The 14,973-nt window shown below is 45.1% G+C and overlaps 2 protein-coding genes across 2 annotated transcripts; one reads left to right on the top strand and one right to left on the bottom strand.

The window, feature by feature from the left end:
* The first annotated feature begins 899 nt into the window (after nucleotides 1–899).
* On the top strand, nucleotides 900–5,175 carry FLACC1 (flagellum associated containing coiled-coil domains 1). The gene is made up of 7 exons (XM_088523804.1): nucleotides 900–1,010; nucleotides 1,603–1,664; nucleotides 2,430–2,527; nucleotides 3,374–3,426; nucleotides 3,856–3,955; nucleotides 4,542–4,645; nucleotides 5,071–5,175. The coding sequence occupies exons 1-7, from the start codon at nucleotides 900–902 to the stop codon at nucleotides 5,173–5,175; spliced, it is 633 nt and encodes a 210-aa protein (XP_088379930.1).
* Nucleotides 5,176–9,395: 4,220 nt separating this feature from the next.
* On the bottom strand, nucleotides 9,396–14,514 carry LOC104577132 (caspase-8-like). The gene is made up of 8 exons (XM_010224575.2): nucleotides 14,195–14,514; nucleotides 13,404–13,509; nucleotides 12,152–12,290; nucleotides 11,986–12,048; nucleotides 11,590–11,657; nucleotides 11,001–11,133; nucleotides 10,055–10,556; nucleotides 9,396–9,767 (listed from the first exon to the last, which is right to left on the bottom strand). Exons 1-8 carry the CDS (start codon nucleotides 14,497–14,499, stop codon nucleotides 9,632–9,634), a joined length of 1,452 nt encoding a protein of 483 aa, XP_010222877.2. The 5' UTR covers nucleotides 14,500–14,514; the 3' UTR covers nucleotides 9,396–9,631.
* Between the last annotated feature and the right edge of the window lie 459 nt (nucleotides 14,515–14,973).

The following is a 14,973-nucleotide window of genomic DNA, read 5'->3' as shown; positions in this document are numbered from 1 at the left end:
GGGTTTGAGCCAGGGGCCATTCCCCTGGTGAATGTAGTGGGACTTCTCCTGTCCCACTGACTTTGCCACTGCAGAGCAGAGGTAAGATCGGGTTCTGGTATGAGTTAGGGGAAACCTGACATCCGGACTTGCCCTTTTTGCCTTTCTCCCTTTCCCTTGGTGTGCTAGGAGTCATCCCACCACATTCCTACAACAAAGCCAGGATCCCCCTCGTCTCCCAGCTCGATCCTCGGCTCACCCGAGCGAAGCGTGGCCGCGCGCTGGCCTGGGCCGCGTCCCCGCCGCCGCCAGCGCGGAGAGGCCGGGCCCGTGGTGGGACTGGGCCTGCGCAGCGGCCGCCAGCACCTCCCACCACGACGGGCTCCCTTCCCAAGCCCTTCCGAAGGCCGAGGGCCTAAAAGTCACGGTGGGGGATGTCATCTTCCTGATGGCTCCGTGTCGCCTTTCTAACATCTGCTCTGCGTGTGAGCTATGCCAAAAGGTCAATGCATGGGCCTGCCACATGGGGGTGAAACGAAAGAAGGTGTGAAAGCGTGTCCATGAGGAGCTCGCTGCTTGTATGTGACGCACGTCTGCAGCCTGTCGTGTTGACTGCTTCTGTTATTCTTTTGCAGTTCTGCAGAGGAGAATGAGATGTGAGTATTAGCTATAGGTTCTGGGGTCAGAGACAAAAAAAGTATCTGCTTTACTCCTCCTCTTTTTATTGATACAGTCTGTGTTGTCTTCATTTATTCATTCTCTCCTTTCTTTAGGCATCTAGTTTAATATTTTGCTTGGAAAGTTGCTCTCTGCTTTCCTAGTGTCAGCACAAATGTGCTCTGCATGAAAATAGCCCTTTGGGAGAAGGGGTGAGGAGGAAGCCCCAGCTAATGGGTGCAGAGGCCTGTGTGTGATGAGGGATGGTCGGTCTTTGCAGGAACGATATTGTCACCGACTTGCAGGAAGAGATCACTGAGATGACAGACATGATGGAGCAATTGCAAAGGGATTATAAGGTCTCACAGAACCAGGCAAGTCCTTTGTTTTCCCATGCCTTAGTTAAAAAAGTTACTTTGAACCGAGACAGGCAGGAGGGAAAAGATTGTTTTGGCTTCAGACGCTAGCTGGACCCTTTCTGGAGCCTGGTGCAGAGAGCTGGAAGCCGGTGAACCTGGACAGCTGTTGCCTTGGTGCTCCGAATGCACATGGGGAAAAACTGTATCCTGGAGAGGAGCCCTAACGGAGCACCCCAATCAAAGGGCCATCCTGAAGAATTCCAGAGTGATTCTTCTGCACAGATCAGACTTGGAAGTGCCTTGAGCTATTTTGTTGCTTGCTTTTTAGATGCTGACGCTGATAAATGAAAGATTTTTTTTTGCCAGTCTCTCAAGAGTAAAAGCATTTTGTACAATGGAGAAGTAAATTCAAAACCTTTTTGTGATGATTTTTGGTTCATGTATCCACTTGAAGGTTTCTGTAACTCTTGCAGTTGAGCTCCCAGTGAGTAGCTTTGGATAACCAAAATGAATTTGTGCTTACAACAGAAATTTTTAAATGAATGGGAAAGATGAAAATCCCCTTTCTCTTTTATTTCACTCATGGCTCATGAACATCTCTTTGCAGATGGAAAAGGAGATGCAAGAAAAATGCGAGGAGATACGAGAGGAGTATGAGCGTATGATCAGGTACAAATCCTGTGGTTTGCAAGGATGAACAGCACCTCAATCTCAGGCTCTGGTGGTTTTGAATGATTTATGTATGTGGTATGGTGTTTTTTTGTGGGGAAGGCTAGAGGCATTAATGTAACATAAAGCAATGTGATACTTTTGTTTGTCCTTATTTTAACACAGTTGTTCAGGAGGCCACTTTGATGTTTGAGGAGAAAAACCAGGTTAGGCCCTGGCCTGTTAAACAGGTGATGAGAAAATGAAACTCGGCAGCTCTGCACAACAGGAGGCCTCGTCCCGTGAGGGAGTCAGGACGGGCTTCTCGGAGCAGGGCTGTGCTCATGAAACACTGACCCATAAGCTGGTGCTCTCCCCTCATCTTCTCTCCCTGAAGTGGTATTAGAAGAATTTGTTAAAGATTCTCTGTGTGTCACTAGTTTCAGAAATGTAGGGTGGTTCTGAGGATGTGCTAGTAAAGTAATTCTGCAATGCTGTCTATAACATCCCTGCTGGTAGCCAGGGGCAGCTCACGAGTTCTTATGCATTTCAAACTAACAAAGAAAACATCCTTGTACTTATGGGATTGCCAAATAGTGTTTATCCCAAATGAGTCATTAGACAAAACAGCAAATTCCTGGAAATATCGAAGTGCAGCCCTGGGCTGTGTCCCCATCATGAGTTCTTTGTCTTGTCAGCCCTTGATGGTAGCATGAGCTGAGAGACAAGCGCTGTGCCGTGGAGAGCGCCATCCACACGTGTTTTCCTTACGCATTGCTTCCACAGCTCACTTCAAGAAGCTCACAGGGCAGAAATTGCTGAATTGCAAGAAAATTTCCAGAAGCTACTGGAGCTTGAGAGAGCAGCTGCAGAAGAAAAACTGGGTATTGGCAGCCTTTGTGCAATATGCTGTGTAATTGTGTTTATCATTAAGAGTTTAGATTGTTATCTGAGAATTTATTCCTACAATCCTCACTCTGGACTGAAAAATATAGTGCCAATCTGAAACCAGCTACTTTTAGAAGGGGCTGCGAAGGTTCCTCATCTTTTAACATACTTGCAACATTTTACCTTTCTTCTACTTAGAAATTGAGGAAAACTTCAGAAGAAACTGTCAAAACAGTCACTGTGGGAAGAGGCAAAATTGTTAAGGAGAAAGATCTGGCCATTCTAGAAAGGCATTCCTTTGAGGAGTCAGTGCATTCAAATTGTTATACTTGATTAGGGCCACAGCTGTGGCTTGAAGTAGTATCTAGGAATGAGGCAGAGTTAAGTATGTTGGAATCAGAAGCTCTTACAGATTCATCAGATTTCTTGTGCAGTGAGCTACCTTTAGAAAGATACTGGTTTCTGGGGAAGGCTGGTATGATCAGCAGTGTTTCTTATTTTAATTAAGTATTTTTTTAATCATTGGCTGTCAAGGAAGCTTCCTGATCAATGAGAACAGCAGGACTACTTAGCTGTTTGAGATGGAACTGCCTTTCCTTGTGAAATGGATGTATTTAGGTGATATGTCCAGACAGAATACCTGTTCCAGTAGAGTTCATACTGCCTTTAATCAAAGTCCTGATTCTCATGTAAACTGACCTGATTTTTACCACTCTAGATTCTACCACTAACATGAAGTCAAATAGCATAGATCTGCCTGCAAGGTGTGGAGTAAGTTGTTACTGAAGTTCTAAACATTAGCATGTTGCTATTAACTAAGTATTTCTGACCTCCTTTCTCAGAGGGGCAACAAAAAGAGTATAGGCTGCTGAAGAATGCATTCCAGTTATATAAGGTAAGGGTGTTCTCTCTCCTGTGGTCCGCTTTGAAACTGGGTGACACTCAGTTCCATGTTTTGCTTAATGGCAAAGCAGTGGTTGAATAGACTCCATTTGTAGGTAGGGAGCCTTGGGCACAGAGGACTTTTTTTTCTGGTTCAAGTGAAATCTGGGAGAGGGATACAAACCCCTCCGAACAACACAGCAGAGCTTGTCCTAAGCCAGCTGACATTTAATAGTTTTCTTTCACCTCTGCAGAGGAGTAATAGAGGCTCTTCCATGAAGACAACTGCTTCTGCTCTTGCTCCGAAGGACTGTCTTACCAAAGTTTTCCAATGTGTGAATGGCAAGAGCTATGGGCTGTATTTGTAGCTTAGTGTGGGAGGTTTGAGAGTCTCTTGGTCTCTATGCATGGATGTTTTCTTTCAGTCTTGTTCTGTGTGCAGAGCAGCGTTGCTGATGAGATGGAGGAAAAGTGGCTTAAAAGAGAGGCAGACTGGAAGAAAAGTGAGAAGACTGAGTGGGAGAGAGCCCTGCTACAGCAAAGTGAGTAAAGAGGGAGCTTGTATGTGCAGGCGCAGGTTGCCTGATGGGATCTCATGCTGATACTGACTCAGGACAGTAAACTGATATCAAAGAACAATTGTTCTTTGAAATTTAGTGAAATGAAACAATTCTTTTAAAAAAGCAAGCTTTCTGGGGCTCGAAACATCCCTAGAATAACCATATTTAAGAGCCAGTAACCAGAGTGGTACCTTCATCATGTTCCTGCTAGTCTCGTGGCCCAGCAGTGAGATGTGCCACGTTTCTGTACACACCACGATCGCAAGGTTTGCAGTGACTACACCAGAGTCACCACCCAAAGGAGAAATCCCAGAGGAAGAAGAGGAATGTGTTTTGGGAGGCAGTAATACAGACTGTGTGAAGGCATGGGGGACAACTGCTTATAGGCTGGACTTAGCAATCATTAGATCTTCATTTCCTGCCACTTGATGCTACATTGGTAGCAACTATTGGTAGTAGGGAGTTATGGTAGAATACCTGGGATAAAATGCCACATTGTCCCACATGTCTTAATTCCTTGCACAGAACTGGAAGGGCTTGCGAGACCTCAGTGTGTGTCTTTCCACAGAGCAAGTGCTGACAAATAAATTTAAGAAGGAACTTCAGGAATTAACGAAGCTTCTTCAAGACAAAAACTCTACAATGGAGAAATGTTTCCAGCAAGAGAAAGAGGTGACTAGATCTGGAGAAACAAGTCAGCATTTAAATGCAGCATAAGCTGTTTGCTGTGGCCAGAAGCGCAGCGGTGCTCAGCGCATTGCAAGTCAGTGGTCTGCAATGTGCTTGCTTGCAGGGCCCCACATTCCCAGTAGCAGTGTGGATCTGGGACTTCAATTTAAGCATTCAAGAGGGAAGGGGTCCCTGGCAGACAATGTTTCTTGGCTTATGATCCACAGGCTCCTGCTGCTAACAGGCTAAACGTAGAAGTTGAGCCCTGGGGCTGAGTACAGACAAGTGGCTGCTGCAGGCTGTGTCCCCTTGGCCATGCAGCTCGGAGCAGTCAGTCTGCTCAAGTGCCTTGAATTTTGTGTGGTTGATAGCAGATGACTTGATGTGACAAGACTGAACACAACCTTTGCCACACTATTTCTTTCTAGCTTTTTATGAAACAGAATGAAGAAAACTTGGAGAAAATAGCCGAGTTGCAGAAACGCAGAGAGGCAAGTTTGGCTGCAGAAGGGACGTGTGTGGTGTGGGTGTGAGTGGGGCTCAGCTGGCTTGAAGCCTGTGCGTGATGTGATACTGGGTAAGCAATACTGGTAAGGCACCAGCTTATGTGCTGCTGTAATAAAATAATTTGGTGCTACTTGGTATATAACGTCTCTTCAAAAACAAAGTTTTACTATGGGGCCAAAATAACATCCAGCAGCATAGGAATAAGTTAGAGAACCTAAACCAGGGAGGCTGAAAGGGCATCATTCTGGCCAGCTGTATCTGCCAGGCTGAGGCAGGAGCAGCAGTTGGGTTTCCTGCAGAACCCAGCAGCTTGATGCCTGCAGTGGACGGGCCAGAGCCCTGCCTGTAACCTGAAGCTGGACTACCTCGGTCAGTACGAGGAAGAGCAGCCTCCTGCCTTCCCTTCCGCCCTGAGCTGAGATTTTCAGCACTTCCTGCGCTGTGTGGGAGTAACTAAACGCTGATGCTGGAAGCTACCTTGTAGTCCTACCTGGCCAAGTTAGTGAAAGAGACAACGTAGGCTGTTCAGTCCAGGAGCTAATCCAGACTTGTGGGGCTGAGCATGTGCTGCTGGGTCCTGCAGCGCCTGCGGGCGGGATGGGAGGAGGCTGGCGAGGGGCCGGGGTGACACTGTCACCCGTGGCTGTCTGTGTGACGCTGCAGCAGCTGGAGGCCGAGCTCAAGGAGAAAGAAGAGAAACTTGAAGCTGTTACGACCAGTCTGCAGGATGCCCAGAGTGAGCTTCAAAGACAGGTGGGGATAGCATGGAGATCACCCTGTGGCACTTGTCAAAGGCACACGGGCATTTACGGAGGCTCCCCTCCTGTCTTGGACTGTGAGGGAAGCTGCTGTGATGCTCATACTTTTAAATTTTAGTGCAAAATACCTCTCCTATTGAAGGCAAGTTGCATACTGGCACCTGAGCTCTTATCAGTGCTCCCTTCATTTGATATGTTAATGTTGCTGCTCTTTAGCTTAAGGCAGTGTCTGGCTTCATGGTCACTGTTCATGGTCAGGCTGGGAAGGGATGTGCCTGACTCCTTGCTTAGCGGAGGATCAAGGCAGGCCAGTGTAGAGGGCCACAGACAGAAATCTGCAGCACTAAAAAGGCTGAAAATGTGAGTTGAACAATCACCCGTGTTACTTTTAGGGGAGAACTGGGTAGGTTGCTACTTCGGATGTCTGCACTATATTTTAAGGCTTTACCTGCAGGTCAGTACACTTGGAAAAATATCTGCCGCCTCCTCCTCCTCCTGTGGACTCTGCAGATGCTATCGCATAAGCACATTTATCCTGTTCCTGGAAGTCCTGGACATTGTTGAAATGCAAACATCCACTTCCTTAAGACTGACTCCATTCTGCATGTGTGGGACAGGCTCTGCTTTCCCTGTATATCACTTTTTCCATTTCCATGTGAAGCATATTTATCATATTTCCAGTAAGTTGATTTCCTCCGAGAAGTCTGTCACAAAGAGGAAAAGCTGTCAGAGTGCAGTAGCACTTGGTCCTCCCACTATCTATTATAAAGCTGTATGTTGGGATAGAGATTGTAGTACTCTACCTGGTGCTGAATTACCATGATGTTAACTGTGATTAAGTATGTATGGAAAAAGAGATGCCTTAACTTGCTGTGCAATTTAGGCTATTCTGATTTGTCAGTTCTAACAATCTGCTTCTCTAAAATCAGAAAAAGAGGACTGGTGGAGGCTGAGGAGGGCAAGTTGTATTTGACAAAACTTGTCTGTCACCAGCCAAGATCTGCTATTTGTCACTGCTATCTCATATTTTCTAGCTGGGAAAATTCTTCTTTGCAAAGTAAAAAACTAACTGTGTTTCCCTTTTCCTACCAAGAAAACAAAAAATCTACTCCTGGAGAGAAATATCAAGCAGAGAATTGCATCAGTTGAAGAAAAACACCAGATAACCGAAGCTTCTCTGCATGATGAAAATCTTAACCTGAGGTAGGTCATTAGCGCACAGAGAAGTAACTGGGCATAACTAGAGCCAGTATAAAGTATATGTGTTGCAAGATTAGCGGTTCTTAATCTTCCTGTGTGTGTTCTGTCTCATTTACATCTCTATGCTGCTCCCTGTTGCTTGGGGCCTGTCAGCCTGTCTGTCACACACACACACGAGGTGTGTCTGTAGCTGCGACTGTAGGATACAGCGCTCTGGGAGCACACACAGCCCCTTTGGAGACCGATGACTGACATGTAGCTCTTATGCCTTTGCCATCTGACCAGCTGCAGTGAGGAACACAGGTCCTCAATGAGTCTGTTATGGCCAGGCTTGTTCATAATATTTGCTATTTAGTACTTTGCTTAAATGATTTTAATGTTTTTCCCTATTTAAAAAAATTATTTCATAACCAGTATTTCCCCCTAGCCTGTCCTATTGCGAGTATCTTCTGCCTGATGCTTTTCAGCAGTGAGGCCCCATCCTTTCTGTTCAAGTACTGAAGAGGTAGGGTGTAATTCAGTGGGGGCCAAAGCTGCCTGCTTCCTTCATGTGAATAGGAAGAGCTCATTGCGATTGCGGCCATGAGAAGAGCTGCTCTGTGGAGTTGTTAGAAGTCACTGCAATCAGACCAGAGCAGACGTCAGGTGCTTTGTATGAGGAGACTTAATATGGCAGAGATTACATTCCTAACTGATGCAATACTCCTAACCAGACTCATAATTAATTACACAAGGAGATTCCTTGACTATGGCATGCATTTATCCAGGGGGAAAAAAAGTCATGAAGTTATCCAAATTTCCATACCATGAACCCTGGAGGAAAGTAGTTCCTTCAGAGTAGCCAACAGTACTTATTGTAGCCAATTGTATGTACTGTATTCTGTTTTGTTTGCATTTCTAAGGAAAACACTGTTGATGGAAGCATGCTGTCACACTCTTGACTTGGGAAGCAATATGTGCTCTTACATTTGTCAGAAATGCAGACTTAAGAAAACAAAACAGTCTCATTCGGAGTGGAAAGGGATCTCTGAGTTCAGTATCTAGGGAATAAATCCACAGAAAACCAGATTGCACCAATTATTTTGCATGAGGAATATTATGCTTCTTTGCTTATGGCTTCTATTCAGTACTCAAGTAAAGTAAAAATGTGTTGGTTTCACCAGGATTGGCCATTTCTGGCAGTGCCCAAGAAATAGCTGATACACAGAAGTTTCTCTGTCCTTGCTTCAGCTCAGCTCCCATTGCTTTCAAGCTGAATCTCTAAGCAAATATCAACCAGTATCTAGGAAAATTATCCAGATAACGTGGAAGCACAGATTGGACTGCTTCTGTAACTGCCTGCTGCATCTGCCATCTACTAAGGTTTTAAACACTTTCACAGTCAAAATTGTCTTTGCCTTTATTTTCACAGGCAGAAACTAGTGAAAAAGAATGAAGAAGTATTCAGCAAAAGAGTCCAGAGAAGGATTTAGGCTCCTAACAAACATAACTGTAGTGAAGATATAATCTGTTCAGCAAGGTCATCACCTACGTGGGCATCATTGCTAGTGCTGAAATCTGTAATGTGATTGTAACGGAATGAACATGTCAATAAAAAAAAAAAAATAGCAAATTGGAGCCTAACAAAGCTTTACCTTCTACTCACAGCTTGCTCCATTCCCAGTTCTCTGATCTCAGGAGGTACTACATAAATGTTTCTGAGGAGGTGGTCTAACAAATTCTTCTTTTGTTATGCCTGTAACTGAGATCTGAAGACCAGCAAGGTAAGTGAAACAGGGCTACAGGCCATATTCAGACACGAGGCCACACCTGGACAGTGGATTTCATTGTTAGGACTGCTAGAGGAGGAGGATGCTCTGAAATATCGAGCACCTCTACATCCTGTTAAAGATGATGGAGGAAAAGTTTTGAATTTGCCTTGAGATGTACTGAGTCTCTAAAGCTGAGCTGAAGAATGAGTTAAAGAACACTGGTGTGAGGCTGTGCATCCTGTGCTTTGCCTCTGATGCTACTCTAGCACCTCTGTTGCTAAGATCATCTGTTCAGGTTTGTGGTGATGTCAGGCTGTGATGAGGAAGAGTGGTCTGTGTATCCTATCACTAACCCGAGGGTATTCTCTGACTACAACTTTTACAAATTTTAAATAAAATTTGCAACCCTTCCCCTTTTATTTTACAAAAGCTAAGCATAAAATACACAAGGCTCTGTAACAGCTGTCTCTTAAATTTGGCAATGTGTTCCATCACTTTAGGAAAAATATCTTACTAAGGAAACAACAATGTAGTACAGCTGATAGAACAATGATTGTATTTTAGCCAGCAAACTACAAAACAGAAACCAGCTCAGAAATAGTCTCAAGTATAAAATGTCATATAAAATATAATTGTCTGAAGATATAGCTGAGGAGCAATAAAGCAGCTGCTCTTGTGCTAAAAGCAGACAGTGCAAGTTGTCAGCAATGTTTTACCAAAGCCTGAACTTCTACCAGCAATTTCCAAATTGCTGCTCTGCAGTTCCCTCACGTTCAGTTGACAGGAAAGATGAGTTTTTTCCTCAGTGTGAAACTGGGCTGTGGCATCTGCTTCCCTGCATTCTGCTTGTCAAGCTTTCTGCTCACCTCTTCATTCACTGCTGTCAGGATGGTGAGAATATCTTCTCCTCTGCAAAAATACAGGTATGTTTTGTATTAGAAAAGTGGTTAATACCAGAAAACTTAATGTATTCTCATGAATTTGAGGTATACCAGCCCTAATCAATCCTGTTTTAAAGGCTTCAGCAGTTAGGTAGATTGTTTATAATGATGTGTTTTAACTTGTTGCTCTGTCCAAAATTACTGTTTTCAGTCTGAGCAAGCACTCCCCACCAAAAATCATCTGTCTCTGCATCCAAATCAAATTCCCATCACTCAGAAGGAAAACCCAGGTGTAGTCTATGGAAATATAGTTACCGAGGACAGCTGTTCTCCAAGTGCTGACACAGTGACTGTATATACCAGCTCCCATGGCTTGGACTTCTGTAGGAAACATAGTCCTGCAGAGTAGCCATGCCCAAGAGGAAATCTGCTTCGGAGGGGATGAAGTCAGGCTGCAATCTCCCATCTGTTTCTACAGAAGAATCTTGCCCTGTAGAATCCACTTCAATGACTACACCTTGCTGGCGAGCATCACCTTGGCAAGCCTGAACAAAGAAGACTTTTGGTTTTCCTGCAAGCGAGTGGCAATTCTGCCCAGTGAAATAAGTGGTTAGTTCCTGGATAGGTACTTCCTGACCATCAACACCATATATAATGCCTTTTTTTCCATGAGAGAGGATGCAGCAAACAAAGCAGTCCTTGTCCTTGTGGTCTTCATTCTGGTACTTTTTCACAACGTTATGGATTTCCTTTGCAGTCAGATCTTTATGTTCTGCTATTTTAAAGTGAAGCTTGCTGAAGACCTTGCTTAGAGCCGCTATAAAGTAAAAAAGAAAGGGAACTGGACTAGTTTCATAAAGCTTTTTTTTTTTTTCCCCAAAAATTATATGAATATAGATAACCTGTCTGTTTCTTAATCCTATTTGACTTCTGTACAGAGTTACATTCTTGCTCTGAAAAATCATCTAGCACTCTGACTGCTAGTCATATCATTAAGTCCCCTTCTAGTTCTCATTACAAGGTTTCCGTGGCATGCTGCTGTTTATTATTTCCTCTGTCTGGAAAGTGTGCAGAGTTATTAAGAAAGCCTTATTTCCTAATCCACTACACAGCTAGCCTTGCTCTTAAAGCCCAGGCTGGCTTTGCTGCTGAAGGTTGCAGAAACCTAAGTAAAATGCTAGTGAGTTGCTCTTAGTGAGCCAGAGAAGCCCTCTTTCCATGAATGGAGACTATACAAATTCATCTTTAATGTTCACAGTACCTGCATCCACATCTGTCCCCTTCCGATCCTTCAGCTTATGTCCAGCCACTTCTGCCCCGTTTCTTTCAAAATTGTGGTTATTCAGGATGAGGCACACTCCCCGAGGTCGGCTGGTCATTTTGTAAACTTCGAGCTGTTGGACCAAAGCACACTGGTGAAACCCCTGCAGTCTCCCCCAGGTGCTTCTCAGCCCTGGACTTCTCTGGCCAGCCTTCCCCACATGACTTTGCTCCATGGTCATGGCAAGGCACTGCCCAAGTTAGGAAGTCTCTGCACAGCATGACCTGGCCCATCACCATGCTCAGCCCATCAGGGATGCTGCTGATATGCCCAGCAAACTGCAAAATTCCTGGAATAAGAAACGACCTATCTTGCTTCTCTTTCAAACCTTTCTAAAGCTTTAAGAGTGCAGCAGCTGCTGCCTCCGTTTCAGCTCCAGAATAAGCTTATTACACAAGTGGTGTCTGTTTTTTCCTTTATTCTAGACACAGCCTTTAACAGTTGTGCTTGTAGTAACTGTTCACCTCAGGGAGGGGACTGCTTCCCACACAAGACCATGAAGATGTTTCTAGGAAACAAATTGACTTACCTGGGAAGATGCACAATGTCTGGCAGGAGAATCAGGTGCCAGAAATGAGGCCAGCTGTCTGGTATGGCCTGAATACACACACAAGAAGATATGTGTAAGTAACGTACGTAGCACTAGAGAAAGGAGAGAGGCTTTGCTCCTATACTCCTTCTCAGCAAGTATTTCCAGAGATAACTACTCTTTGAAAATACTAAATTGTGATTTTTTACAGCCGTTTCTGTTAGTTATAAATCATTAAAAAAGTTAAAAGAGAGTAAAAGTATTTTGATAGCTAATATGTGGGTACTTGGTCATTATTTACACAGTCAACTTTGTAAAGTGAGATGCGAGTGGCATACAGAGTCCAAAAATTTGAGAAAAATAAAAAGCCTAAAAAAGAAAAGTTGCAGATGTTACCTGCAGTGACTCCTAGGATCACAGAGCTACTCTGTCCCTCTGTGCAGAGCATCTCTTCCTCACCTGAAAAGCATTCATCATTAGTCTCGCATGACACCTATTTTTCACTTCAAAAGTAACTGATATGAAAGAGGTCTTTTTGTATTTTTTTTGTTTTTGTTTTTACCACATAGGCTTAATTCATACTCTTCAATTTTCTTCACAAGGCTCTTGTCAACTTTTTCACAAAGACTCTTCAAGACCTTTAGGTTGTCTTCTCTCAAAATCCCCTTCTTCTCCATCTCAGTGAAAACGTCGATCATTGTCTGGGCAATCAGAAAGGCAGTTTCTCCTTAGGGCACATTCATGCTGCCAAGGGGAGGGAGGCTGCAGCATGTACAGCTGTACCTAAGCCAGCTTTAAATGTACTGACAGCACACATGACCCTCCCCAAGAGTTAGTCTTGCTGGTTGATATCTCAACTAATTCAGGTGTTAAGCAACTTCTTCAAGACATGCTCGTGTCCCTCCTGTTATTCAGAGATGCTGATCACCATTCTATCTAGATCACACAAGAACATGCCATATCTTTTGCTCTATTTTTTTTAAACTCATTTTTACACTTGACTCCTGCTTTCAGTCAGCTGCTTTCCAGTGGCAGTTTCATGCACTTAACTAAAAAGAATCATTTCAGGGATTGCCTCTGGCAGTGGATAAACTGAATCTAACCATGCAAGCATGGCGCAGAGATTAGCCTCTAAAGGGAGAGAGGACCCAATGCTCACACCAAAGAGCAGGGGGCAAAGTTTCTGGTCACCCCCCCAGCCTTTACTAGTATGGCTACCAAATGTCCAGTCTCCTCTGAGAAAGAAGGACAAGTACCTAGCAGTCAGAACCATAGCTGAGATAGTGTAAGGGCAGCTGGATTTCTGTGGGCCATAAATGAAACCCATGCTCTTCTGCCTTAGTTCTGTTAAGAATCTGCTTCTTAGTTCTATATTTTCTGATTTTGGAAGTAGAACAAAAACATAAAGTGGGTGAGCTGTGCATTTGATAATGGTCTAGAAAGCAGCCAAAAGAAAGTTGGGAAAGATGAGTCCATGTGCTAATCACCACTGATTTCTACTTTTTATGAAAAGCCACTGAGTCCCCTCAGCCCTGTATTAAGCTTGATCATTAAGGCCTCAGCGCCTGTCACAGGAGTGGCCCAACCTCCCTGGCCTGTAGCACTGTTACAGGGGCTACAAGCAACACTGCCACAGACTGAGTCCCCCACTCATGGGAGGCCAGTTCCGTGCACCCTTTCCTGATACTCTTCAATATCAGTGGCACTCACTCCTAGGAGTAACACCAAAATACATCTATAGATTAAAATAATGATAAATACATCTGTAGATTTAAAAATAACTACAAAAACGGGATTAAAGAAGTCATTCTTACATTCTCAGTGTTCAGCTTGGATTTTGGTAGTTCTTTTCCCAAAAGAAATTTGAAACACTTCAGCTCCTCAGTGGTGATGTTTTCAGACAACTGAAAGAGCAGGTACCTAGAAAGCAAGTAGAGGACACAATTTCCTTTAGTACAATTTAACAGTATACTATTGAACTGCGCTCTGTCCCCCCCCATCCTATGCATACACACTTTTTCCTTTTTAACCCATGGAACTTATGACCCAGGACACTGTAGAGCCAAATGTTTTCCAGCTGTGATTGTTAAGACATGCATTTTTCTTAGAACTACATTGAATCTTTCCGGAACTAAGAACAGGCGAACTGCCATGACTGGTACCTACTCTCACTACGCAGTTCCTTAGGAGCACAGAAATTTCTGCCAGCTACAGAGTCACTGCAGTGAGATGCACAGGTAGAGCTAGACTGCAACTACACTGGGGGAGTACATGTCTGAACTTGCTTGGACCGCTGTTTCCAAGCCACTGTGCAGAACCAAGGTAGAGCTGAAAAAGTGTTTCACCAAGGTGCAGCTTGCTTTTCTTCCCTTTACAGAAATTTTACTAGAATGATTCTTCACAGGTTGTATCTGCTTTCCCTCGGGAAGGTGTGGAAACCTGTGTGCTTCCAAACTTAGCCTGGAGTTCAGGTCTTTGATAAAACTTACACTAACAAACACATACGAAAAAAGAAACTGTTCTGAGAGAGAAAAACCTCCTGGGTAAGAGGCAGTTTGCAGCACTCACACGCCTGCGCGGGGAAGCTGTGGCCCCAGGCACTCACCTGAACGGAGACACCTTCGCCCTGCCTGGGATCCGAAGCTCCCTCTCCATCTCCTCCCGGCTGGAGCCCAGGTGGGAAACCAGGATGTCCACACGATTGATCCGGTAGAGCAGCTCCTTCAGGAAGGCCTGATCACCATCGCTGATCAGGGCTTTCTCCTGCAGCGCTTGAAAGAAGGCCTTGGGGTCCTGAATGGCTTCCTGCTTCCTCAAGGGGATGTGCTCCAGGCTGAGGAACTTGAGAGCAGCCAGGTCATCAGTGGCCAGCGCCTCGCTGATACTGAAGAGGTGCCTGGAGAACTCCATTGTCCCCCGCTGCCCACGGGGAAGTTTTCAGGCCTGTAGAACGAGCGACAGGCAACGTTTTTCCGGCTACCTCTGCACTTCCGCGCTCAGGAGGCGGTGCCCGGGTGCCGGGAGCGGCAGTTCCGCGCGCTGCCGCACAAGTGGTGCCGGCCTGAGGGACACGCCAGCCCCAGGAGGAGGACGGCGACGGACAGGGCAGGCCAAGCCACGGGGCCAACACTTGGGGCTCTCCCTGGGGCTGTCCGGTCTCCACGACCCCCCCGTTCCGTCCTCCAGCTACGCAGCATTCCCGTGGCTCCTGCCAGCTCAAGTCTCCAGCCCTGCCCCAGACTCCCCACGGTCAGGACAAACACAAACCAAAACAAGCAACCAACTAAAAACTGAGCGGCGGCCACACATCACTTCCCCCAGGATGTTTTAGGCCCTCCCAGTTTGCTGTTATGAATTACTGTAAAGTTGAAAAGGTAGAAAAAT

This window comes from Tinamus guttatus, unplaced genomic scaffold (genome assembly GCF_059628265.1).
Source record: "Tinamus guttatus ecotype Peru unplaced genomic scaffold, ASM5962826v1 Tinamus_guttatus_pri_ptg000197l, whole genome shotgun sequence".
NCBI classification, from domain to species: domain Eukaryota; kingdom Metazoa; phylum Chordata; class Aves; order Tinamiformes; family Tinamidae; genus Tinamus; species Tinamus guttatus.
The sequence above is the reverse complement of the archived record's forward strand: the minus strand, read 5'-3'. Positions and strand labels throughout refer to the sequence as shown.

Excerpts from the sequence above, each read along its gene's own strand:
- FLACC1 (XM_088523804.1), top strand. The coding sequence starts at position 900 with ATGGTCGGTCTTTGCAGGAACGATATTGTCACCGACTTGCAGGAAGAG. Across the intron at positions 1,011-1,602 it reads ATAAGGTCTCACAGAACCAG|ATGGAAAAGGAGATGCAAGA; the intron begins GCAAGTCCTTTG and ends ATCTCTTTGCAG. Across the intron at positions 3,427-3,855 it reads ATGCATTCCAGTTATATAAG|AGCAGCGTTGCTGATGAGAT; the intron begins GTAAGGGTGTTC and ends TTCTGTGTGCAG.
- LOC104577132 (XM_010224575.2), bottom strand. The coding sequence starts at position 14,499 with ATGGAGTTCTCCAGGCACCTCTTCAGTATCAGCGAGGCGCTGGCCACT. Across the intron at positions 13,510-14,194 it reads GCGAAGGTGTCTCCGTTCAG|GTACCTGCTCTTTCAGTTGT; the intron begins GTGAGTGCCTGG and ends CTTGCTTTCTAG. Across the intron at positions 9,768-10,054 it reads TTGGAGAACAGCTGTCCTCG|AGGAGAAGATATTCTCACCA; the intron begins GTAACTATATTT and ends GTATTTTTGCAG.